This window comes from Scatophagus argus, chromosome 2 (assembly GCF_020382885.2).
Source record: "Scatophagus argus isolate fScaArg1 chromosome 2, fScaArg1.pri, whole genome shotgun sequence".
Lineage (NCBI taxonomy): Eukaryota > Metazoa > Chordata > Actinopteri > Scatophagidae > Scatophagus > Scatophagus argus.
The window spans coordinates 26,582,992-26,604,879 of NC_058494.1; the positions used below are offsets into that span (position 1 = coordinate 26,582,992).

The 21,888-nt window shown below is 48.0% G+C and overlaps 1 protein-coding gene across 13 annotated transcripts in view; it reads right to left on the reverse strand.

The window, feature by feature from the left end:
• Window positions 1-1,311: 1,311 nt before the first annotated feature.
• LOC124051239 (CREB3 regulatory factor-like) overlaps window positions 1,312-21,888 on the reverse strand; it is a 30,147-nt gene continuing 9,570 nt past the window's right edge. For 7 of the 13 annotated variants that reach the window (XM_046374426.1, XM_046374418.1, XM_046374409.1 and 4 more), the window contains 9 exons: window positions 21,061-21,138; window positions 20,897-20,961; window positions 20,680-20,796; window positions 18,833-19,610; window positions 15,196-15,369; window positions 14,106-14,295; window positions 11,678-11,751; window positions 7,983-8,111; window positions 1,312-7,441 (listed from right to left, as the gene is read on the reverse strand). In XM_046374426.1, the coding sequence (XP_046230382.1) occupies window positions 7,326-7,441; window positions 7,983-8,111; window positions 11,678-11,751; window positions 14,106-14,295; window positions 15,196-15,369; window positions 18,833-19,610; window positions 20,680-20,796; window positions 20,897-20,905 (1,587 nt within the window). In that variant the 5' untranslated portion in view covers window positions 20,906-20,961; window positions 21,061-21,138 and the 3' untranslated portion in view covers window positions 1,312-7,325. The remainder of the gene's footprint in view (window positions 7,442-7,982; window positions 8,112-11,677; window positions 11,752-14,105; window positions 14,296-15,195; window positions 15,370-18,832; window positions 19,611-20,679; window positions 20,797-20,896; window positions 20,962-21,060; window positions 21,139-21,888) is intronic. The other 6 variants (XM_046374455.1, XM_046374435.1, XM_046374493.1 and 3 more) reach the window with 1 other exon arrangement.

Below are 21,888 nucleotides of genomic sequence, written 5' to 3' on the forward strand. Positions count from 1 at the left end.
CCTTCATTCGCAGGTGAGATCGCTTTACATCTCGGCTGAACCCACTTCATGCCGCGAGTGGCTGGACGTGAGGAAGTACCTGCCTCCGTCACGTTTTAACAGCAGGACTCAGTACTCCTCTGAGAAGGTTAAAGGAGTATTTATTTATTATTATATTTTTTCTTTGCCGTCCTGAACAGCTTTAAACTCCTTCGCCTTCAGATTTCTGCCACCACAGGAATTCTTCACTCAGGAAGCAGTTTGACTTGGTGAGGTTTGTGTGGATTAAATGTGATTTGTGTTAATGATGTGAGAACCACTAAGTAAACATGCCAGAGCTCAAAACTTTACACACACACACAATCCACAGTTTGATACCATCAGAAGTACTAATACCACGCAGTAAAAGTACTCTGTGAAGTTAAAGTTCTCCACTGAAAAGGCTGCCAACAGTCTGACTCCTGCACGACTGCACAGGCAGGACTTCACTGATGGAGCTGGTCGAGGTGGAGCTCGTTTTGAACCGTTTTGTACAGGACTGCAGCCTATGATCTTCTTCCCCGTCAATCAGCGAACTGTTGGTTTGTGAAAAATTCTCAAAATAGTGAGAAATGTGGTCACATTCATCCAAAGTGACGCCTGCATACTGTTTTTGTCCAACCAACAGCACAAACCTCAACACTACCAAAAACACATCGTGAAAGCATTTAAAATAACAAACAAGCAGCAGCAAATAGTTCAATTTAAACAAAACATATTTCATAAATTCTTCACCGCTTTGCGTAGAAATCTTAAATCGCAAAGTGTCTGAAGTTGTCAGATAAACGTAGAGAAGTAAAAAGAACAATATGAACGCCTGAGTCGTAGTGGAGTAGAAGCAAGTAAAGTACATCAAATGTGTACTGTTCTGTACTTCAGTAAACGCACCTAACAGCAGAGGAATAAGTACTCAGATCTCATACTTCTGGTACTACTGGACACCATTAAGGGTGTGTTTTGTTTTGGGTGAACCGACCCTTTAGATTGGTCTAAGTGAGTTTAGTTCAGGGTCAATATCTCAGATTGGACGTCTCCAGCAGCAGAATCACCTGAGACTGTCTGTGAAGGCTGCCCCTCTGGAAGACAAACTGAGGGCTACAATGACCCACGAGCTGCCAGGTGGCGCCTGTCAACATCAGACTCTTATGAACCTTACAAAGAGCAGATCCTCACCTTCACTGTGCACAAAGCTGCTCTCATAAGCGCTGCAGTACCTCCGAGTGGCCTGCTGGTGGTGCTGTGCAGCACTCACAGTCGTCGTCACCTCACCCACTGCGCATGAAAAGAGCCAAGTTTTTATTTTAAAAATATACTTTAATACAACAGCTGCATATAAATATTAAAATATACATTATACAGGTGTACAGTACACTCACACAGAACCAAAACAAAAAATATTAGGCTTCTATTTGTACGGCACTTCTTGTTTTTGTTTTTTTGTATTTTTATTTTTTTGTACTATTTTCTCAAAGGTTACTTACTGACGAAGGAGTTGTACATAAAGATGTGTTAATGTGTTAACAGGTCCGAAGTGTCACTGTAGTAATGTGATTACTGGGTTACGGAAAGACAGACGGCGGGAGGAAAAGGGCAGAAGAGAAGTAAGGGTTGCTGTACACTATATGACATGGCATTGTGGAATGTTTGCTAGTCTCTCGACCTTCCTCCCCTCCCATCCTTCAACCTGCGCCCAGATGGACTCGAGAACCAGCAGGGATGTGAGCGCTCAGTCTCTCCACTGGATACCAGAGCACCGTTTCCTTTCTAACGGGACGACGACATGACTTTTGTCTTCACGCCCGCAAACCGACCTTTGATATGGATCTCGACAGAAACGACTGACTTGGTTTTGGTTAAAGCCGCGAGGTGCATCTCAGACCTCTGGAGAGACGGATCTGAGAGACGGAGCTGAGCGTCCCCGTTTACAATCTCTGGAGACATTTCAAAAGCCAGAGAGACCCGCCAACCTTCCAGCACCCAGTCTTCACCTCGTGGACTGCCCACACAGTGAAAAGTCACATGTTCGTACTCATGTAACCTGTAACGTACACACCAATGGAGGCTGATCAACTCGTCGAGCTCTACTGTTTTTAAATGTGGATCAATCAATCAGACGTGATCAGTTTCAGCTCAGGTGGATCGAGACTCTTTTGCATCGTTTTATACTTTTGGACACAACACCTTTGCATTTTTCTTGTGACGTTTATGTCACTACGAATGGAGTCAAAGCTCAGAAAACATAATCATTTTGCAGCACAGTGAATATTTTCTGATCCTCAAATACAGAAAACACCTTGAAAACAACACTAAGTGTTGCTGCAGCCGCTGAAATCTTGTGCTTAACTCTTCAGTCAGTTAATGACTAAGGAAGCAACAAAGTTTGGGGGGGACGGGGACAATCTTATATGTACTTCCTGATTGGAGCTTTTCCAAAAAAGACAACAGCAAAACTCTTCCACCTGTGGCAGAACGTGTTCACGTAGGATCTCACTGATCGTTTTAAATAGCGGGTCGAGGAAACGGGGTTCCAGGTCTTTGAAAGATCTCCAGAGATTCCACAGCTTTGTGTACTGATGAGATACGAGAGGCACAAACTGGACCGAGCTGCAGCCAGCTTCAGCGATAAGAAAACTTCATGCGGACCCGCGGGTCAAAACTGACACCCCCCCCATCTGGCGTCTTCCCAGATGGAGTCTTCCAGGTCAGCGAAAAGGAGACGGGGGGCATCAGGACGCAGGCCTCCACCTCCTCCTCCTCCTCCTCCTCCTCCTCCGCAGCTGTCAGAGTGCGAAAAGGTGGGCGGAGGGGAAAAGAATACTTTCGGATAAGCTAATTCGAGGCCCTGGCTAAGTGCTGTTTGCCCCGGGCCTCTGCTTCACCTTTGAAACCGGAGAAGCCTGAGTCAGAGTGGGGACGGGCACCCGGAGGTCAGCAGCGTCCCACCAGTGTCGGCTTACCGATGGGTCTATTCAGTCTGCCGCTCCACGACACCTCACAAGTAAGGTGGAGCAGCTTCTCCCTGCGCTTGTTGCTCCAAACACTACACCTTCAAAAGAGACTACTTCGGATGTTAAACCAAGGACCTGCACCAGTGGAGGGCGGAGGCCAGACTGAGTTTGGTGGAGCCAAAGTGCTTCATTTAAGGAATCGTTTGACATTTTGGGAGATTCACATATTCACCTCATCGGTTCGAGTTGGACCGAAACCACACTCACATGACAGATAGCTTAGCACAAAGACTGGAAACGGGAAAACAGCCCGAGTCTCGTCATCATTGAGAGGCCAAGACAAAGTCCTGCACACTACTGCCCGAAAACCATAAATAAACGTGTTAATAAGCGAGCTCTGAAGGTGCTGGCAGACGTGCTGTTGTTATCTTAGGACGCAGCCAGGCTAACTGTTTCCCCCAGTGTCCCGTCTTTATGCTAAGCTAAGCTAACCGGCTGTGGCATGACGCTGCAGCGTGCTGTCAATCTTTGCACCCAACTCGCAGCAAGACATGAACAAACTCTCTGAGGATTTTGAACTGAAGACAATGAATCTGTGTTTTGGTGGACATTCAGTTATTTAGCGGGTTTATTTCTGCCCTTTAGCGAAATATAGAAGAAAGTAGGGGCAGCTGTCCACAGAGGATCACAGCCAAATGCTGCCAGACTTGAGTAAATGCATTAAAAGCATTCCTTCATTAGCAGCCCTGCGTTGATACCAGACATGTGAGGAGCTGAATCTCTTCTGTTTGCTTACATCTGATACTGACTTTGCTGTCACAGCTGAGGTGGATCCAGCTTTGAGTACAGAAAACTTTGTCTCTCTCAGAAGGAGCTGGCGACCGACTGTTTACTTGTCTCCGTCTCAGGCAGGAGTTGACACCCATCGAGGAAGTAACTCAGATAAGAATCGACCCGATTTATGCAAAGTCATCGTCCATATTAGGTCACCGCTGGCAGGATTTGGGAGCCGACAGCGCCAGTTCTGTGTGCTTTAAGCGGCAGCCGTTCCCGGGTCGACCCGGGCCGAGCTCGGCCTGGTGACCAAAAGGCAGACATCTTTGGGTCGTTCTTGTCTGCCCCCCGGCCCCCCCACGCTTCCAGGTACACATAAACACAAGCTTTCTGGGAAACTGAGTCAGGAATGTGAGCGGAGACAAGTGGCCCCTCCATATTAAAGCTTTACAGTTAAAGGGCTATTCCATCATAGAAAAACGTCAAAATGTTTCTTTTAAGGAGGAGCAGTGCTACACTTTTTGGCCCTCGCGCGAGCTCTCTGGTTGCGTAAAATCCGGCATCATGTCCTGTTTGTTGTTTGGATCTGCGGCAGGAATTCAGTGTGTTACAACAGTTTTCTCCTCAGATCAGTTTTTGGCATATAGATGAATGTACACAACAGATGGTGCTTTGTGTTACATAACACCACTTTAGAGGAAGGAAAACATCAAGACAAACTTGTGCATTCAGAGCAGAATCTCTGCTAAACCCAAAGACCTCGTCCTCGTCCTGTGACGTGCCAGATGGTTCGTACAAATCTATACAGTTGCTTTCAGCCGTTCCAGTCGCTGTCTGTTTATTGTTGTGCGAGGGCATGTGAAGGGGGCTGCCGCCAGCATGAGATCCTGTGACTCTGCTGGCAGCCTCGCCAGCTTCCCAAGCCTCAGGAGGAGGAGGGAGGAGGGAGGAACAGCAGCACAAAGAGTGCAGAGTGCACCTCGGCCCAAACGTCTTTATTCTACTGGCCTCAGTGACCGTGACCTCGATCGTCTGTCCTTTTCTTATGCTTATCTGAGAGACGATCGCACGAAAACGCGACCGGGTTTCTGTGGGGATGTTTCCTGTGCCGCTGCATCGGCCATCTTTTCTCACAAAGCCACAGACTATCTGTCTCTGGCATCAGAGCTCGAAAAGCTCGGCTCAAACCTTTCCAGCTGAACGACAGGAATCCTCTGTTTACAGTACACTCCTATACTCATACGACCGTGAGTGAAATTTTCCAGGCTGACGCAGGAGCACGAAGACGAACTGCCCTGGCCTCTTGTATCCACAGCTTTCCAAAATGACCACGAGCGAAACCTCGTGGAGGTGAAGAGTTTAATTGCTCCCCTCCTGGTTGAGACAGGAAATGGAGTTTCCATAGGAGGGGGACAGTATGCTATAGAGCAGCAGCTTTGGAACGCGGCCCAGACGGGAGCTCGTCAAGGCTGAAAAACAAAAGCTTAGCTAACAGCCACGCCTCCACTAACGTTTCCCAGAGATGATGTTCAGAGGAACTGGTGCCAGCTACTGTTTCCACGTACAGGTTTAAACTGAAAGCATGACATTTAGCTTGACTTTTCAGGGCCCAACGCAGGCCTGCAGTTTCTTTCTGTCACCAAGTGAAGTCAAGTGAGGCCGAGCTCGCAGCAGTAGTCACGGGTTACCTTGTACCTCGTAACAGGGTTTAGGATCAGGCATAATAACACAGGTCCCTGTGGCTTTAAGCTCCAGGCACTTCAGAAAGGCGTCATTATGCAAACAAACTGCCCATTACAACAGTACGTGTTCGCAGGCCAAAACCCAGTCAGCAGTTACTGCCTGATGCTCAGGTTTGCATTGCTTTTTATTCTATCATCAAACAGTAGCACCACACTGTCAGGAGGCGCCGAGCGTCCACGACGAGCCTCTCAGTCCACATCCGTCTTCAGACAAAGGTGCCAAGAGTCTTTTTTTCTCTTTAGGAGGATCTGAAGCCCTCTTCGAAGGTGCGTAGTTGCTTTTACCACAGTGCAATTCAAAGGGTCATTGACTTTTTTTTTTTTAAATGTCCAACAACATTTAGAGACCTTGGACAAGTTGGTCTTCAGCTTCAGCAAAAACCACAGAAGAAAGGCAGATTTCTCACGACTGACGCCCACTCTGTGGGCTGTGGCATCGCCAAAACAACAACAAAATCATCATCGTCGTAATAATAATAATAATGATAAAAAAAAAATCAAACTTATTTGTTGCTGTCTACAACTACAAGTGTTTTTCTCTATTTGTCATTGCAATTGAGGAAGGTGCGCTACATAATCAGGTCAGGGGTTGAGGAGAGGGCTCGGGGAAGGCATTGAGGACACTTCCCTTTTGTGGGTAAAAATAAAGCGACTGCAGATAAGCTAAAGGAGCACCAGGCTGCAGAGCTAAAAGGCTGACCAAATCATAAACCTGTCAGTCACACCTCCGACTCTCAGGGCCAAGAGACGGCTTGCGTTTAGGTTCAGCGATGCCAACATTTAAGGATGCATGTGGGCAAACAAAAAACTTGTTTCAGTCACTTTTGCCTCCCTTCCCGAAACAAAACGATGTGTTGATGGTTGGCAGCATCTGAAGTGGTGAGAGGTTTTGGTGTCCGAGTGGTTCAGCAGTTTTCTTTGGTCAGTTTGGATTAAGGTGCAGGATTTTCTCTTTCATTTTTGACTTTGCTTTCATTTTGACGGGATGAAGGGGTGTTAAAGAGGTGGGTATTAAAGCTCCAAAGACTTTTCCACAACAAGCAGGCTGTTGTTTCCATCAACAGCTGGTCTGGCGTCAGGACTCCACCACTCGATGTGTGTCACAACAACATTAACTGACTTTTCAGATGCCGATGCAATCCAAATGGTATGCAGTGCTTCTATAGGAGCCCAGCCAAATAAAATAAAACACACACACACACCCGTTTCTTTGTCTCCCAGGCCTGGGCTCCTCCCACTTCCTTATTTTAGCACTTCCTCTATCCTCAAATGCCCCCTCGCCCTCGGCTCACTACCGGTCCCCTGCCGGCAACTACGACCATCTACAAAACAGTGCAATGTCTATTCATAGGCACACTGGGATACAAATACAGCACATAGAGGGAGAGAGGAACACTATACACGCTCATACGGTATGTTACATGTCCAACACACGCACACACGGATGCACACGCACACACGCGCACACACACGCACACACACACACACACACACACACACACAGAACAGAGACATCAGCAGCAGCTCTGGCCTGGTGCTGGTTGTGGTGCGGCCTGCGGGTCCAGAGCGGCGAAGACAGCTGCTGTTTGGAGGGCCGACAGGAGAGGACCAGGAGCAGGGTGGCAATTTACTCCCATTTTGTTTAGGCCTCCTCCTCCTCCTCCTGCTCCTCCTCCTCCTCCTCCTCCTGTTCTTCGTCTTCTTCCTCTTTCCCAGAATCTCCAGCTCTTACTCGAATGTGTACAACGTGCGAGTGGAGGGGCGGTGTAGACACACTCGATCAGGTCGGGCTGGTTGGTGATGGGAGGAGGAGGAGGAAGAGGAGGAGGGACGCTGGCCGAGTTTATCCCGCTGCCTCATCGTCTTCCTGGGGAGGCTCTTTGCGCTGGTTCTGACCGCCCGCGCTGGCTGCCAAAATCCTCTGCACAAAGTCTTTGGTCCGCCCGGCAACTAAAGGACCTGCGGTTGTCATGGAGATGAATCAAAAAGAGAGACAGAAAAGGAGACAACAGGACTGAGAAAAAGCTAAATAAATAAGAGCAAAAATAAGATAAGTACAGACAGCTTTGGGTTCTGTTAGATGTAACATAGACTACACAGACAAAAGTATCCAGACAAACATCTTCATGGGGCTGTTTCTCAGGGTTTGGGCTCGGCCCCTGACTTCCAGTGAAGGGAAATCTTAATGCTTCAGCACACCAAGACATTTTGGACAATGCTATGCTTCCAACTTTGTGGCAACAGTTTGTTGAAGGCCCTTTTCTATTCCAGCATGACTGTGCCTTCACAGAAGAGTGGAAGCTGTTAGAGCTGCAAATCTGTCTGCGTGATTAGAATGAGATGTCATTGTTGGTAAGGTCCCAATACTTTTGTCCATAGAGCGAACGAGCCTTTCTGGTGATAAAGCTGGTTATTAAAATGTATAACTTCAGTTCATGATTCAGGCCATCTTTGCATTTATCATATAACAGGACGAAATGGGTGTGTTTGTGTCTCTTACCGCTGGACTCTCGGAGTATGTCTTCCAGGCGCTGAGTCATCCCTCGCTCGTCCGTGTCCTCTTCCTCGCTGCTCTCCACCCGCCGCCGGATCACCTCCTTGATCCTCAGCAGAGCTCCCAGCAAGTTCTCTGCACGACCAAAGGCAAAATTAAAAACTCTGAATATCTTCATGTCCGAAAAACACCAAGTCAGCAGAGAACTGATGCCAGAGCACATCTGGGTTCGCCTTCGAGGGGACGGCAAAGTCCAATCCAGGTGTTCCAGGCGTCGCAGGTGTTCGTCAGCTCCAGTCAGCAGTGATGGAAAACATGACATGTGGGGGCTAAGATATTTCTTCCTGATTGGACGGCGCTTGTTGGCTTTGCTGCTGGGGTTGGCTGGGTTTAGGCGTGAGGCGTGAGATTAGTTACGGTAAGAATATCAGGGTAAGTCGAGCAAGGGCATCGAACAAAAGAGGGCAACCTTTTCAAGCCCATCAGTGTTTCATTTTAACACAAAGGAGCCATTCAAGCGTTCTTCCAAAATAAAAGGAAACATATAAAATGATCTAAACTATGATTTAATAGATGATTCTGACAAAACATTCAAAGCCAACTTTTGGTATTCAAGAGTTTTCCGTGCTTGGGGTTGTGGACACATTTCGGTCAGGACTCCACAAAGTGTTGAGGTTTGACAACCAGCCCAACATACGCACGGCATTTCCCAAACGTCACGACTGCGCTTCCCGCGAAAACCAGGTGCGTCATGGGATGTTTTGTTTTATAGAGCAAAATGGAAAATCCGGGGAAAACAAAAGTGAAGTTAAAGCTAAAATCAGGGAAAGAGAAGTTAGATCAGGGTGGTCTAAAGTTAGAAACCTGGACAGATTTAGGGAAAGCGAAAGAGCAGACCATTAACCCCTCACTGCCTCACTGTGGCCAGCACATCAGACTGGGACTGAACAGGGCAGCTTGAAACACACCATCGCTTCCTTGGTTAAACTGGTAATGTTGAAGAGTTTCAAAATAAAAGCTTCCCCATCGTCTGTTAACTGGCGTTGTGTGCGCAGCAGGCAGGAAATGACACCACCTGCGTATGTCTATGTGGAGCAAAGCCATGGATTTTGACCACGAGCTCCTTTTGTTTCTGACGTTCTCGATAAAGTTAACGCTCATCTCCATATTTGAATGCCACACGCATGGAAATAATAAATAAATACGATGCGCTGCAGACAGAATTTTCAAGAATTTCCCTTCAGGGATAAATGAAGGAATTCTGATTCTGAATCTTTCTGACTGTTTGGAAACCGATCAAGTTGAGTCACATTATTGTGAAGCAAACGTTGACCGCATAGCGTCGCCACACAGAAACTCGCGTCTTCTCTGCTTGCTTGTGGGGGTTTTGTTGGGTCTCTCTGTACCAAAAATGGACCTGCTCTGACTGCAAAGTGTCATGAGACAACGTCTGTTGTGATTTGGTGCCATATAAATGAATAAAATTGAACTGAATTGAATTAACAGCTACAGAATAACGACACCATCTGGGTTTGGACCGGTTCCCTTTAAACACCACTTTCTCTCTGCTGTTCTGTCTGCCACTGGGTATGAAATGTCCCAGGACAATGAAGGCAGCCTGGCACCATTTCTGTCTGCTTTCACGTCTCCGGTTGTCTCTGCGGCAGCAGGGAAAACAGCAGAACCGCATGGAAACTCTGGTCTACTTTGCCGAGTTAAAAACATTTCCTGTTTTTGTACTGTAAAAACCTCCGGCCTCTCACACGAGAGCTCGAACAAGAAAATTAAACTGCAACTATTCTGATTAATCGATTAATCGCTTCGGTCTTTCTTTCGTCAAGCCCCGACAGCCTTTGGTTCCAGCTTCACTGTGAGCTTAATAAATGTGAGTCTTAAAGTACTAAATCGTCAGATAAAATCAATCTGAGACGTCCACAGGGGCTGTGGGAAGCTGTGATGTACTTGTGTTTCACATCAATAATGAAAATAATCAGATTTTACATGATGCATCTTGAAGGCAGAAAAGCGGAACACACAACACCGAATAAACGCTTCCTGCAGGATGTTTTCTGCTGCCAGATCAGCCGTCTTTTCTCACTCCAAAAACATGGTTTGCTTGAGGCTCATCTCTCCTGCTGATGGCGTGAATCATCTGCACCTTCTGTGATTCTGGCTCCCCCCCACGGGGGTCATGTGACCCTAATGGCGCCGTGACACCCCTCCTGTCCGTCTGCATTATTCTCGGATGGATCCGATTCCTCGACGGGGAGTGTGTGTGTGTGTGTGTGTGTGTGTGTGGGCGAAGGACCACACTGGGTTTATTTCATTTTTACTGTATGTCTCCCACACACACACACACACACACACACACACACACACACTCTCCCGGCACTGGCACGGCGCCAAAGCCCTGTTGTTTGAAGTTTTCTGCTTTCTGTTGAATCTGCTGCTAAGCATGTAAAAGGTGTTTTGTGCGGATGCTAATTGCAGAGATGGAGAGAGAAGTGAATGAGAGAATTTCAAGAACCAGAAGAAGAAAGAGTCACAGGAGGCGGAGGCGGCGGTGGCGGCGGGGGGAGGGAGGTGAGCCGATGTGTGAGGTTAAGCCCTGTGTGTTTTGGCTTCCCGCCAGCAGCACAAAAAATCTGCGAGAGCCACAACTAAAGCCTGCACGATGAAACACCGGTCCAGGATCAGGAATGACTGGAATGTTTCAAAGAAAAAAATGGGAGGGGGAGGGGGGACAAAGGAAGTTGGAAGCTGGTTGGGGTTGAGTTCAAAGCGAAGCAGACGAGGAGGAGGAGGAGGAGGAGGAGGAGGAGGAGGAGGTGGGGGCTGACAGACTTGGCAGGGTGGAGGTGTTGATTATCGGGGACGAGGTGAAGTCACCCCTCTCAGGTTCTTCCTCAGTCAGTGTGTTTAAGTGCTCCGCAGTGATCTCGTTATTATCAGCGTTCTGCGGTAACCTGATTTCTTAAACGGGGCATCTTCACGGCAGCCCCGACAAGACGTTTTCTCAGTCACCCAGTCTGTATTTTGTTCCTCGTCTAAAGAGAGGCCGGGACACGTTGGCTCGTTGTGGAAACGAGCCACACTCGACTCTGTTGCTGTGATTTTTATCCTGAATGATTTTGTCTGCTGCAGCGTGGAAAACGAATTCTGTGAAACTCAATGTAAACCCTCAGGAACAAAATAAAACATAAAGTGAAAATGGATGGAGAAGGACCAGAAGGCTTTGGGCTGCCGGGACTGAAGGGTCGGCCCCTGCTTTATTTAACTGTTTTATTTATTAGCGATTATCAAATGACAGCAAAGGCTGAAAAGTTATTGCTTGTGTTCGGTCTCCTCTGTCTTGCTCTCAAACACATCCTGTAACGCCACCCGACTAAAACTCAAGTTTCCAGGGTTGCACTTCAGCTCATGAGCATCTTTACCTGGCGAGCGCCTGAGCGGCGCCGCACCTGTGCAACCAGCTTGAGGTGGAGTTTCCTCCTCCTCCTGGCGAGCATGCAGTCCCTAAACCAACAGGCTCTGATCTATACCGAATCATAAACTCATGTTCTGTGACTCCTCACGGCAGAGCGAAAGCTTTTCACGAACATACAAACGGCTCCAGTAAATGTCTCAGCACAGAGAGAGGAATATAATCCTCCCTATGAGGAGCTGAAGCCGTCGTGGTTTGTGCAGAGTGCAGTACTGACCGTATTCCTGGTTGAGTCCCCACAGCTTGATCTTGTTGGCTTCGTGCTGGGCCTTCTTCTTCAGCCGGCAGGCCCTGGAAACAGAGGCAAAGAGAGCACCGTCATCCTCTGGAACAAGAGGCTCCGCTGTCGGGTTCCCGCTCTCCACATGACCCCCGTTTCTGTGACTGCGGCTTCACACGGAGAGCAGCTGGCCAGCGATGAGTGGAGGATGTTGTTTCCGAACTGGAAACCTCCCTGCCAGTTTGACACCGCGACTCAGCAGCCAAACGGCCGCTTTGGTTTCAGACTATTTGGGGCTGAAATTACGGCAGCAGGGAATGAATCAATCGATGCATATTAAACATTAATGCGTCTCACGGGGACTGCTCTCCGCAGCTTGCACAGAATTTCTCTTTTCCTGCAGCTGTGAGTCAGTCGAATGAAACTAAAGGAAACAAAGCAGTTGCAGGCCAGCGGATTTGGACAGAACACCTCGTCTACGTTTCTCTGTCACGTTTTTCTCTTGCAACCTCCCGACTTGAACCACAACATGATAATTTAGCTGTTCCTAATCACGGGGACTGATAAAGACCAGAAGAATACAAGCTGTTCCTTGTGAAGGTTTACCTACAGCTGCAGACCGGTTTAAGTGTCCCGCTGAGTGAGAGCAAAACCCGCGGCTGCCTGGAAGGAGGGAAAAACGTATTCACCAAATTAAAAGCTTCAAGCGCTTGGATGGGAATCAGAAAATGGCCGCCGCGGTTTGTGTTTCAGATGCTTGGAGGTGTAGCCAAACCTGAAGCTTCACCTATTTTTGGGATCCAATCTTAGCAACCAGTCACATGATGAGAGGTGACTGGAAGAGTGACTCACAGCGGGCTCTCTGATGTGGACAGTGCTGCTGCAGGGGAAACTATAAGTACATGCTTTCCCTCACTTTGACTATTTGTCAAGCTTAAAAAGACTGTGTTGTGTCAGAGCAAGCTGAGGTTTTCTTACACACACACAGTCTTGGAGGGAAGGTAAGCTAAGCTAGCCGCCATCTTGAACTGGTGCTGAACACAGAGATTCAGTTGATGTCGGTCTCCTCATGTGAGCACAGAAGAGGGTATCATCTCTCCCAAAATGATGGCGTGATTCCAGTACGGCTCAGACTAACAATATTTTCAGCTGATACCGACCAATCACAGACAAATCCTTTTCTGACTTCCACCCATGTGACTCCAATCCCTTCTTATGTTAAGCTAACGGGACAGCCAAGCTAACTTGCCCGCATTACTGTACATATACGACGATGAGAGCGGAGATTCACCTGTCCTTACGTCACCGTAAGTTAAACAAAAGTTTCCCGACGTGAGTGCGACCCGCGTAAAACCAGAGCCGGACAGACGTGGACTTTAGACATGTTAAAACGTCCACAGGAGCTGCAGAAACCCTGACTGTGAAATCGTCAGATCAAACTGGCGGCACCACGGCTCCCAGCGTGTTTTTCTCTACGCCGCCTGAACGCCTAGTTTTTGACAAGACTGAGATAAGACTGGAGAAAACCGGAGGCGGTTTTGATAATCCCCGACTGCTGACTGTGATCTGTTCTCAGGCAGCCACAAGTGCGAGGGGAATCTTCACAGGCGAAGTTCCTGCATATTAAATTAAATCATGAACTCGGTGACTTTACAGTAAGAGCGAAGTGACTTCCTGTCTGCCCTCATCGTCTCCGTCGTGTTTGTGTTGTGTTTAATGTATGTTTTGGAATAATAAACATATTCCCAGAGCCCCTCTAATCTTCAAACCGCCTGTAATAACGTCCTCTCCTACAAACTCTCCGCCTCCGTCTTTCTTTCCCTCCACAGATGAACTTTGGACGACCCTTCTCGTCTGCCTCTTCAATCCTGTCCTGATTTCCTCCCATTCAGCCTGCCATCCTGCTTCCCTCCATCTCATCTCCTCTCTGCTTCCCTCCATCTTTCCTTAACTCGCTGTGTCGAGCTCGCGTCCAAACGAGGGGGGGAGGGGGCACTCGTGACACATATATTTTTGAATCCTTTGTGATGTGCTTTTAAACAAGGTCGCCTTCACTGAGGGTTCAAAAGCTTCACACACTTCACAGCTAACAGGAGTTAAAACCATTTTTCATCAGGTCAAATCAACACGGCCTTGACATTAGATTTTCTCTGGATGTATTCGTCTCTCTCCGTGTCCTCAAGCAGCAGCATTAGAAGGTCAAATATTTAAACGTCCAACATATGTGAAAACCGATCTTGACGAGGCAGAAGTCTGCCTACAGATAACCAAACCACTGAGCCCTGCAGGAATATTATTTTCCTTCCACAGACGATTTACAAACCTCTCAAAAAGCCCACTCACGCCTGACAAATCGATACCGAGAGTCTCCTGGGCCCTGACATGGTGCACAGGATGTAGGAGGGCACTAAGTGGAGTCTGGTACCTGGAGGCCAGCTTGTTCTTCTCTTTCCGGGACCGAGCTCGGGCCACGGCGGGCAGGTCGTTGACCGGACCCATGCCGTCGATGGCAGCGTTGAGCTTCTGCAGCTGCTCCCCGATGTTGTGGAGCTTCTGAGGGTTTGGCGTCAGGTCGCTGGCGTCTGTCTTGCGAGCTTTGCGCCGCCCTTTTTTGCCTGGACAAAGTAGAGTGGGATTAATTTAACCTGCGATTAAATCTTTTCAAAACTCATGAAGCCATCAGTCCAGAGGAACACATTTAGCGTCAACTTTATCTCTAAATTCTCAGGGCTTCTTCCAGCCGGCTGATTGGTCGTTGTGCTCAGATTCTCATTGGTCCAACAATCTACAATCTCAACAAAAAATGCACAGTCAGACATCTTAAAAAGTGTTTTTCTCAGCTCCAAAGCCACATTTAGCAGCTCTGCGACACTCGAGTCTTTAAGCAATGCCAAATGACCCGCAGACGTGGAAGAAGTTTAATAATAAAACAAAGAATCAAAATTTGGCTGCGTGAAAGTGAAAAATAAATCACTGGGCGTATTCATTTCTTCTGTTTTTATTAATGTTGTTTCTGTCAGACATTCTGCAACAACATGCATCATCAAATTAACTGGGGAGACTCTGAGTGCTGATAAAAACAACAGCAAAAAATGATGAAATTCAGAGCCAAACTTGAAAAATTCCTAACTAATGAAGCATTTGTGGAGTGGAGCTGGAGGATTTTTGCAAGGTCCCATGAATTTAATAAATGTTTTCACGATTTCTTTGACCTGGGAGGTCCTGGTCCTGGTCCTGGTCCTGAGTTCAATGAACCTTTCACATCTGATAAAATACAACAGCGAGAACAGACTCGATCTGCTGAACTTAACTCACATTTAACTTAACACTGACCTCTCGTTCAGCTTCACCTCCGTGTGACCAGCGGCTAATCTGTCAGCCACGTTTTCCGGTTAATCAGGAAGCCGAATGGTTAACTAAAGCAACAGTTTGATGTTTTTACCTGATGAGTGACCGTGTGTGTGTGTGTGTGTGTGCATGCGTGCGTGCGTGTGTGTGCATGCGTGTCTCCCTACCCTCTCGCCGGTACAGTGTGCTGGGCAGAGTGCTGGAGCTCCAGGACAGAGACCAGTGGACGTCTCCGCCCAGCTTCTTCTTTGTGGCCGTCTCTCGGGCGCGTCGGTACTCCCAGAAGCAGCGGCGCTTCGACGGCCGCTCGCCCGGCTGCCTTGCCGGCTCGGCCTCCGCCTCTGATTCAAAACACACATTCACACACAAAAGAGAGTTTTTGAACTGGTGCACGGCTGCAAATGCAGCGAAGCTGGCTGGGTTTTTTTTTTAAATTTTCAGACAACAAACAAACCACAAGCGAGTCTCAGTTCACAGAGGAAACGATGATTTGATTGCTGTTCTTAGATCTTCAGCCCGGGTGTGAAGTGAATCCAGCCGAACGACCCAAAGAGCCGCAGTTCACTTCTGAAACGCTGAACTTGTGGTTATGCATGAATGGATTTAATGAAGGAACAAACGCCAGTTGTGTATCTCTTGAACAGCTGTCCTAGCGTTAGGCTTTAATGGTAAACTACTGTGTGAAATTATAAGGAATATATTAATTACATATTTGTACTCATCACTCGTTACTCGTGCAGGCTGTGGGCCAAACAACTTAAACTATTTGGTACAAATTCGGTTCAAGTTCAGCACACATTTGGATTACTGCGTCTTCAGAATGATCCAAAGTCAACCTCTGGACACCACGAACGTCTGCGGCGAGTGTCATGCAATCTGCTGTGGAGTAGATGTTCCTCTCTGGTGCTGTGGTCTGGTTCAACATGACACAACCAAAGTGAACCGCGTGACTTTCAGCTCACAAACGTTATCACGTCCGATCGTGTATCTTATGTTTTTATGTCAGCGTGGCTCGCAGCTCTCTGCACACACGAGTGTCAGAAGTGCTGAACCATCAGAGAGTTTGTTTAAACTCTGATTGACCCGTGATAACACATTTCATAACATCCCACTCAGATTAGACAGATTAGATCATCCGACTCTGGTGCAGCTTTTAGTTTCACCTGCGGCAACGCGACCAGACTTCAACAACAGCTTTTATAAACCACATTTTTGTCCTGAACCTGCCAACACATTTCAGTATGTCTGACCTGCAGCTTTTCAAGCTACAACAGAAAAAAAGAAATCTTTGTTAATGTTTTCAAAATGTGTGTTCTTACCGCGGCAGCATTTAGAAACACGCGACGAAATTGTTATCATCAAAAGTTACTGAACGAAATCTGATGCACATGTTGCATCAGCTTCACTTATTTAATTATCCAAACGCAGAATCGATACTGCAGGCTGTTTTATTAATATGTAATGAGGAAAGCATCCGTTATTATGGAGGTGGACAACACTGACAGCCACACACAAGACATTTCACAGAACAGAAATACCCTTCGAGTTAATATGACAGATGAACCCTAATCGTAACTGACAGGTATTTAATGTTTGCCTGCTACGAAATCACGCCACGAGCCCAAATCCACAGCCGCACACCATACGTCCTGATGACAAAGGCGCCAGCACACACGTGTGCTGTTTCAGACACCTACACGAGCACGCAGACGTCACAGAGGATTAGCCTCGGGCGCCATGAAGAATGGCATCATAAATAATACAACAAGCAGAGCTGCAGCTCCAGCAGCAGCAGCAGAGACGATTCTGCAAGTTACAAACACACACCGAACATCATGAAGTACAGGAGCACGACTAAAGCTAAGGGGAAGTTAATAACAATGAAACAGTACACCAGGCAACACACACACACACACACACACACACAGAGTCTGGTCCAGGATGCAGTTGTCTCTCCTCAACTCGATCTCTTACCTTATGGCTCTTTTATTATAGCTTTCATTATGATTTCCATCAATCACACAAACCCTCTGCAATCACCACAGGCTAATGGTAAGAATAGCTCAACCGGGCAAACACACACACACACACACACACACACGCACACACAGTGACAATGGCGTCTCGCGACAGTGGAAATATGACCCCGGCTGGTCTTTTGAGCTTGAGTCAGCGACCTCTCCATTACCTCGCAACAACAACCCTGAGATTTGTTTCTCCACCGCGAGGACGATCAGAGACACAAAACGCCTGGGAAAAGATGGTAATCTCACGCAAAGTCGATTTGCATGTTATCTAATATACATGTTTATATTCTGTGCCTTGTGGTCTGGACAGGAAATCACCCCTGACATTTAAGCCCTTCAGCTGGCGCTCTGAGCTAACAGCAACCACAAAGCTCACGGCTGGAAAAAGCTTCAGGTCATGAAAGTGGAACAAAGCTGCTCTGAAGTCCTGCTGGGGGTTTGATCACCTCTGAGAAGAAGCCTTCGAAATCAGTCCCGTCTGCGTGTTGACTGACAAACTAACTCGATCTGTTGCTGAGCTGCCACAAAGACACAGTTTAAAAACAGAAAGAGACGCAGCAGAGGTTCAAGCTCCAAAAACGCTGGATCCCACAATTCCCATAATGCAACTGGGGAGGCACAAACCTAACATGCAAGAAAGATCAAAATCTTTCAACACACTTTTTCTACAACCTGCAGTCCTCTAAAGACATTTTGGTGCAGATCCAGAATGTTCTTGAGGACTTCTTAACATCAGCTGATGAGGACTGCAGTCGCTGGTATGAAAAACTAAAATCATGGACAAAAATCTGAGCTCCTACAATTTTTTTCCACATTTTTTGACATTATACAGACTGAACGAATAATCGATTAATTGGGAAAATAATCTGCACATCAATGCATAATGACAATAGCTCGATCCCAAACCCAAAGACGCTTCACTTACTGTCAGAAATGACAAAGAAAAGCAGCAGATTCTGACATTCTTGAAGCTGGAGGCAGCAAACTTTTGCCAATCAATTATCAAAATAGTTGCAGACCAACTTTCTAATCGATTACTCAACTGATTGCCGCAGCTCCAGCGCTGAGAGGACGGCACTGTGGGCCCCTGGGAACTGTCATTAGCTTTCTCCTAAAATGTTTTGCCATTTTAGGGACCGAACGATTAATCGATTGCTCTCCGACACGTTTGCTTGAAAAACAACTGAAATGATGAAATCTATCATTAAACCAACTGGTTATCCCTTCAATCAACCGATCGATTAATCGACTGATCGCTGCAGCGTTCGAACGTCAGGATGAATTAACTAATCAGTTTCAGTTCTGCTGTGTACCAACAACATTTGTGACTGAAAGAAAGGAAATAATGAGGCAAGGAGGGAATATTGTGGGTAATGAGACACCAGCTGCAGTCCGCCGTGCCTTTGAAGCTTCTTAAAAATCCAGTTCGACTGTGACGCTTGTTTAACAATCTGTACTAACTTTCATACCCTATTACACAGCTCCCAGCCCCCGCTCCCCCGACACACACAAAGCACCGCGGCGGTCGCAGATGGCATTTGACTACATGAGGAGACTCCAACGCTCAAAGTCGTTTCATAACTGCAGCCACTGAAGCGGCGTGTTGTCCGGGAATTAACTACACCCGCAACTTTGGTATTTAATGTGCATCTGCTCAGCCGAGCGAGTCCGAGGTCTCGTCTGGACGTGAGACAGATTCAAACGGTTCCCGTGTGGGCAGACGGGCTGCTGGCAGCGCCGCGACGAGCTGAGACACAAAACTCCAAGCGCAACTCACCACATTCGGTTTCCGAGGAGCTCGAGAGTTCAGCTTCCGCCGCCGTCTCCTCCGCCCCCTCCTCTCCTTCTTCCTCCTCTTCGTCGTCGTCGTCGTCCTCCTCCTCCCGCCCCTCGGCCTCCGTGTCCAGCTCAGTCCTGGCGTGGCTCTCCTCCCTGCCCCGCGCCTCCTGCTGCGTCCCCACCTCCGTCTGGGAGTTGTGGCCGGGCCCTGCCGCCAGCTCCTCTCCCTGGCTCAGGGAGTAGTTGTGCTCCTCGCTGCAGTGCTCCAGAGCCAACCCCGCAGCCGCCGCCGCCGCAGCCGCCGCCACCACCTCCTCTTCCTGCTGAGCCACCTGATACACCTCCACTGTACGCTCCCTCGACATCCCCCCGTCCTGTCCTCCTCCGGCCGCTCTTCCTACGACGCATGCCTCCCTCTCTGTTGCTGTGGCGACAGAGGCACGCCCCTCCTCCCTCGCAGCGGCCTGGGCTTCCTGGGTGAGGGGAGGCGCAGTATGTCTGCTCCTCGTCCTCCTCTCCTCTTCCTCTTCCTCCTCCTGCTCCTCCCGGCTCCACCCCCAGCGGCCCATCAGGACGGCCTCCTCAGAGCAGGCCAGCAGCTCCCCTCCCACCCCGAGGGCCAGCTTGGTGTAGCGAGTCATCTCGTCCAGCGCGGACACGTCCCAGCGCTCCGGGTGCAGGTCCTCGCCGAAGCCGCCGTCGTCCACCAGGTCGCTTAGCAACTCAAAAGGCCGTTTCCTTGGCGATGCAGGGGAGCCCAGCATGAGGAGCACGCTCTAAAATAAAAAAAAGAAAGAAAAGAAACAAAAACAACAACAATGAGATGCTTAAAAGTGACAACAAACAAAACTGCACTCACATGTTGCGTGCAGCGTGACTTTGCATCGGGAGGGCAGCAATAAAACATTTCCCCGCTGCGTCGTAATTAAACTCATCGTTCCAGGTGGCATTTTAGTGATTGGAAAATCACAGGAGCTCGTTGTAATCTGCAGGAAAATTGTGTGTTTCAACAGGGAGGCTTGTAAAATTGCTTATTTATCTACAGCTGCAAACCTAAACTCTTTCTGAATGCCTTTGTGTGTGACTAAATACGCGTAACTCAGCACGGCTATGCGAGGGCAGGCTGCAACGTGACGTTACAGCAGCCTTTAATAAACTTGTAAGTTCTTGCTCGTGTTTGCTTTCCTTCATCATATACCCTGAATGGCTGTTGGCATCCATTCAGGTTATCTAAATCCTCTTGTGCTTCCCACACAGAACTGCTGTCCCGGCTGAAGGACTCTGCCGGTCTGCATTATCAGTCGCTTTGGAGCTCTAGAAACTCTAAAATTTGATATTACAAAGACTTAATGTTGTGTGTGCGAATAAAATACTCAGGGAGAGCCTTGCTGAACCTGAGGTGTCTAAATTAACTTTAACAAAATAAGCGGAAAAGCGCAGGTATTAATAATCAAATGAATGAACGCTGCTTTGCGCTCGTCTGCTTTGGTTTCGGAGTCCCGGCGTACAGGCCACTCCACACCATCGCTTCTCTCCAGATCACAGATCAAAGTGGCTTCCGGTCTTTATCAAAACCACCCAAACTCAACCATCATTTTACCACTTTAAAGGTTTGGCTTGGGGAACTCCAGGGACTCCGAAGTCATGAGGAAAACTGAAATTTTCCACAGGAAGTGTGTGAATGCCGGGCAGAGACTGAGACATACTGCGGAATTTAGACTTTAATAAAAAGCAAACCTTAAAAAAGCCATTTCCCCTGAACACTAAGGGCTGTGCTTTTCTGTTCTCAGTCCAACACTCTCCAGGATATTTCAACGCTCCTGAGAAGCGTCACTGTCGTCTCACCTGGTCGTACTCGGTCCTGCCCCCTTGTGGCGACATGGCCAAAGGGTAGGGGCTCAGCAGACCCCTGTGTCCCCCGTAGGCCTCGCCAAACGCAGGCTCCATCCCATTCATACCCGGCTGAGAGGGAGGAAACACACACACACAGACACAAAGTGAGAAAGGAAGCACCGCTCAGAGGCGGCGACGACTGCAGGATTCGGCGGCGCTCCGACTTTACCTGAGGCATGCCCGAGGCAGGAGGGTGTCAGGTCGCGGTCACAACGTCACTTCAAGAGAGTTCTGCTGCAAAAACACAAGCAAGATCAGACGTGGGATGAAACAAGGAAGGAAAAAGACGAGCAGGAGGATGACAGAGGAGGGGAAGAGGAGGACATAACTCACCTAAGGTCGAGAGCTGAGAAGGTCAAGAGGTGGAGTTCTTTTCACATGTCGCAGCCCTGCAGCTATCAGCCTCCCAGCCTGGACGGGACGAAAAAAAATAAAAGAAGAAGAAGAGGCAAGAGGCACAACGAAAGAGGAAGTCAGTCATGGGTTCACCAGAGGTCACACTGCAAATTATACAGCAATGAAACAGCAAAAGTAAACACATTGTTAAACCGTGGAGGACGAAGCTGCAATGCGAGTCAGCGTGGAGTCATGAGCACGACGTGGACATTTTCAGGGCCGCTTCGGTTCTCGCCGAATTCAGCCACAACGAGAGCGCTGAAAGATTACAGCAGTGAAAGAAGAGGCGCGTTTCTAAATGAGACGTTTTAATTGCAACTCGACGTGTGCTGTCCTCAGGATAAGCCACATTTTTCAACCTCTCAAGGAGAATTGTTTCGCAGAGGAAGAAATCTGTGAAATTCTGTTGTGTTTCGTTTGTCTGTGTTCATGAAGTGAAACATTATTGAGGTCAGAGCTCTTTGTTGTCTGCTCAGCCATGTCGGTGCGTCTTACATCTGCTTGCTACTTTCTCAATTAATACATGAGTTTATTCAGCACGAAAAAGGCACGCAGCCGGCAGAAATGTGGGACATGTCAGTTCCTGACAAAGACCCGCCGACAAGCAGCATTTAAAATAGCAAACGTGGAAGCTTTCACGCACGAGATAAAGGTTGAATTTCACCGTGCGGAACAGCAAAGCATTCGTGTAACATCTGCAGACGAACGTGTGAACGAAGCTGGCGTTTGTCATTTCAGCGCCACATCATTTTACTGTCACACGCC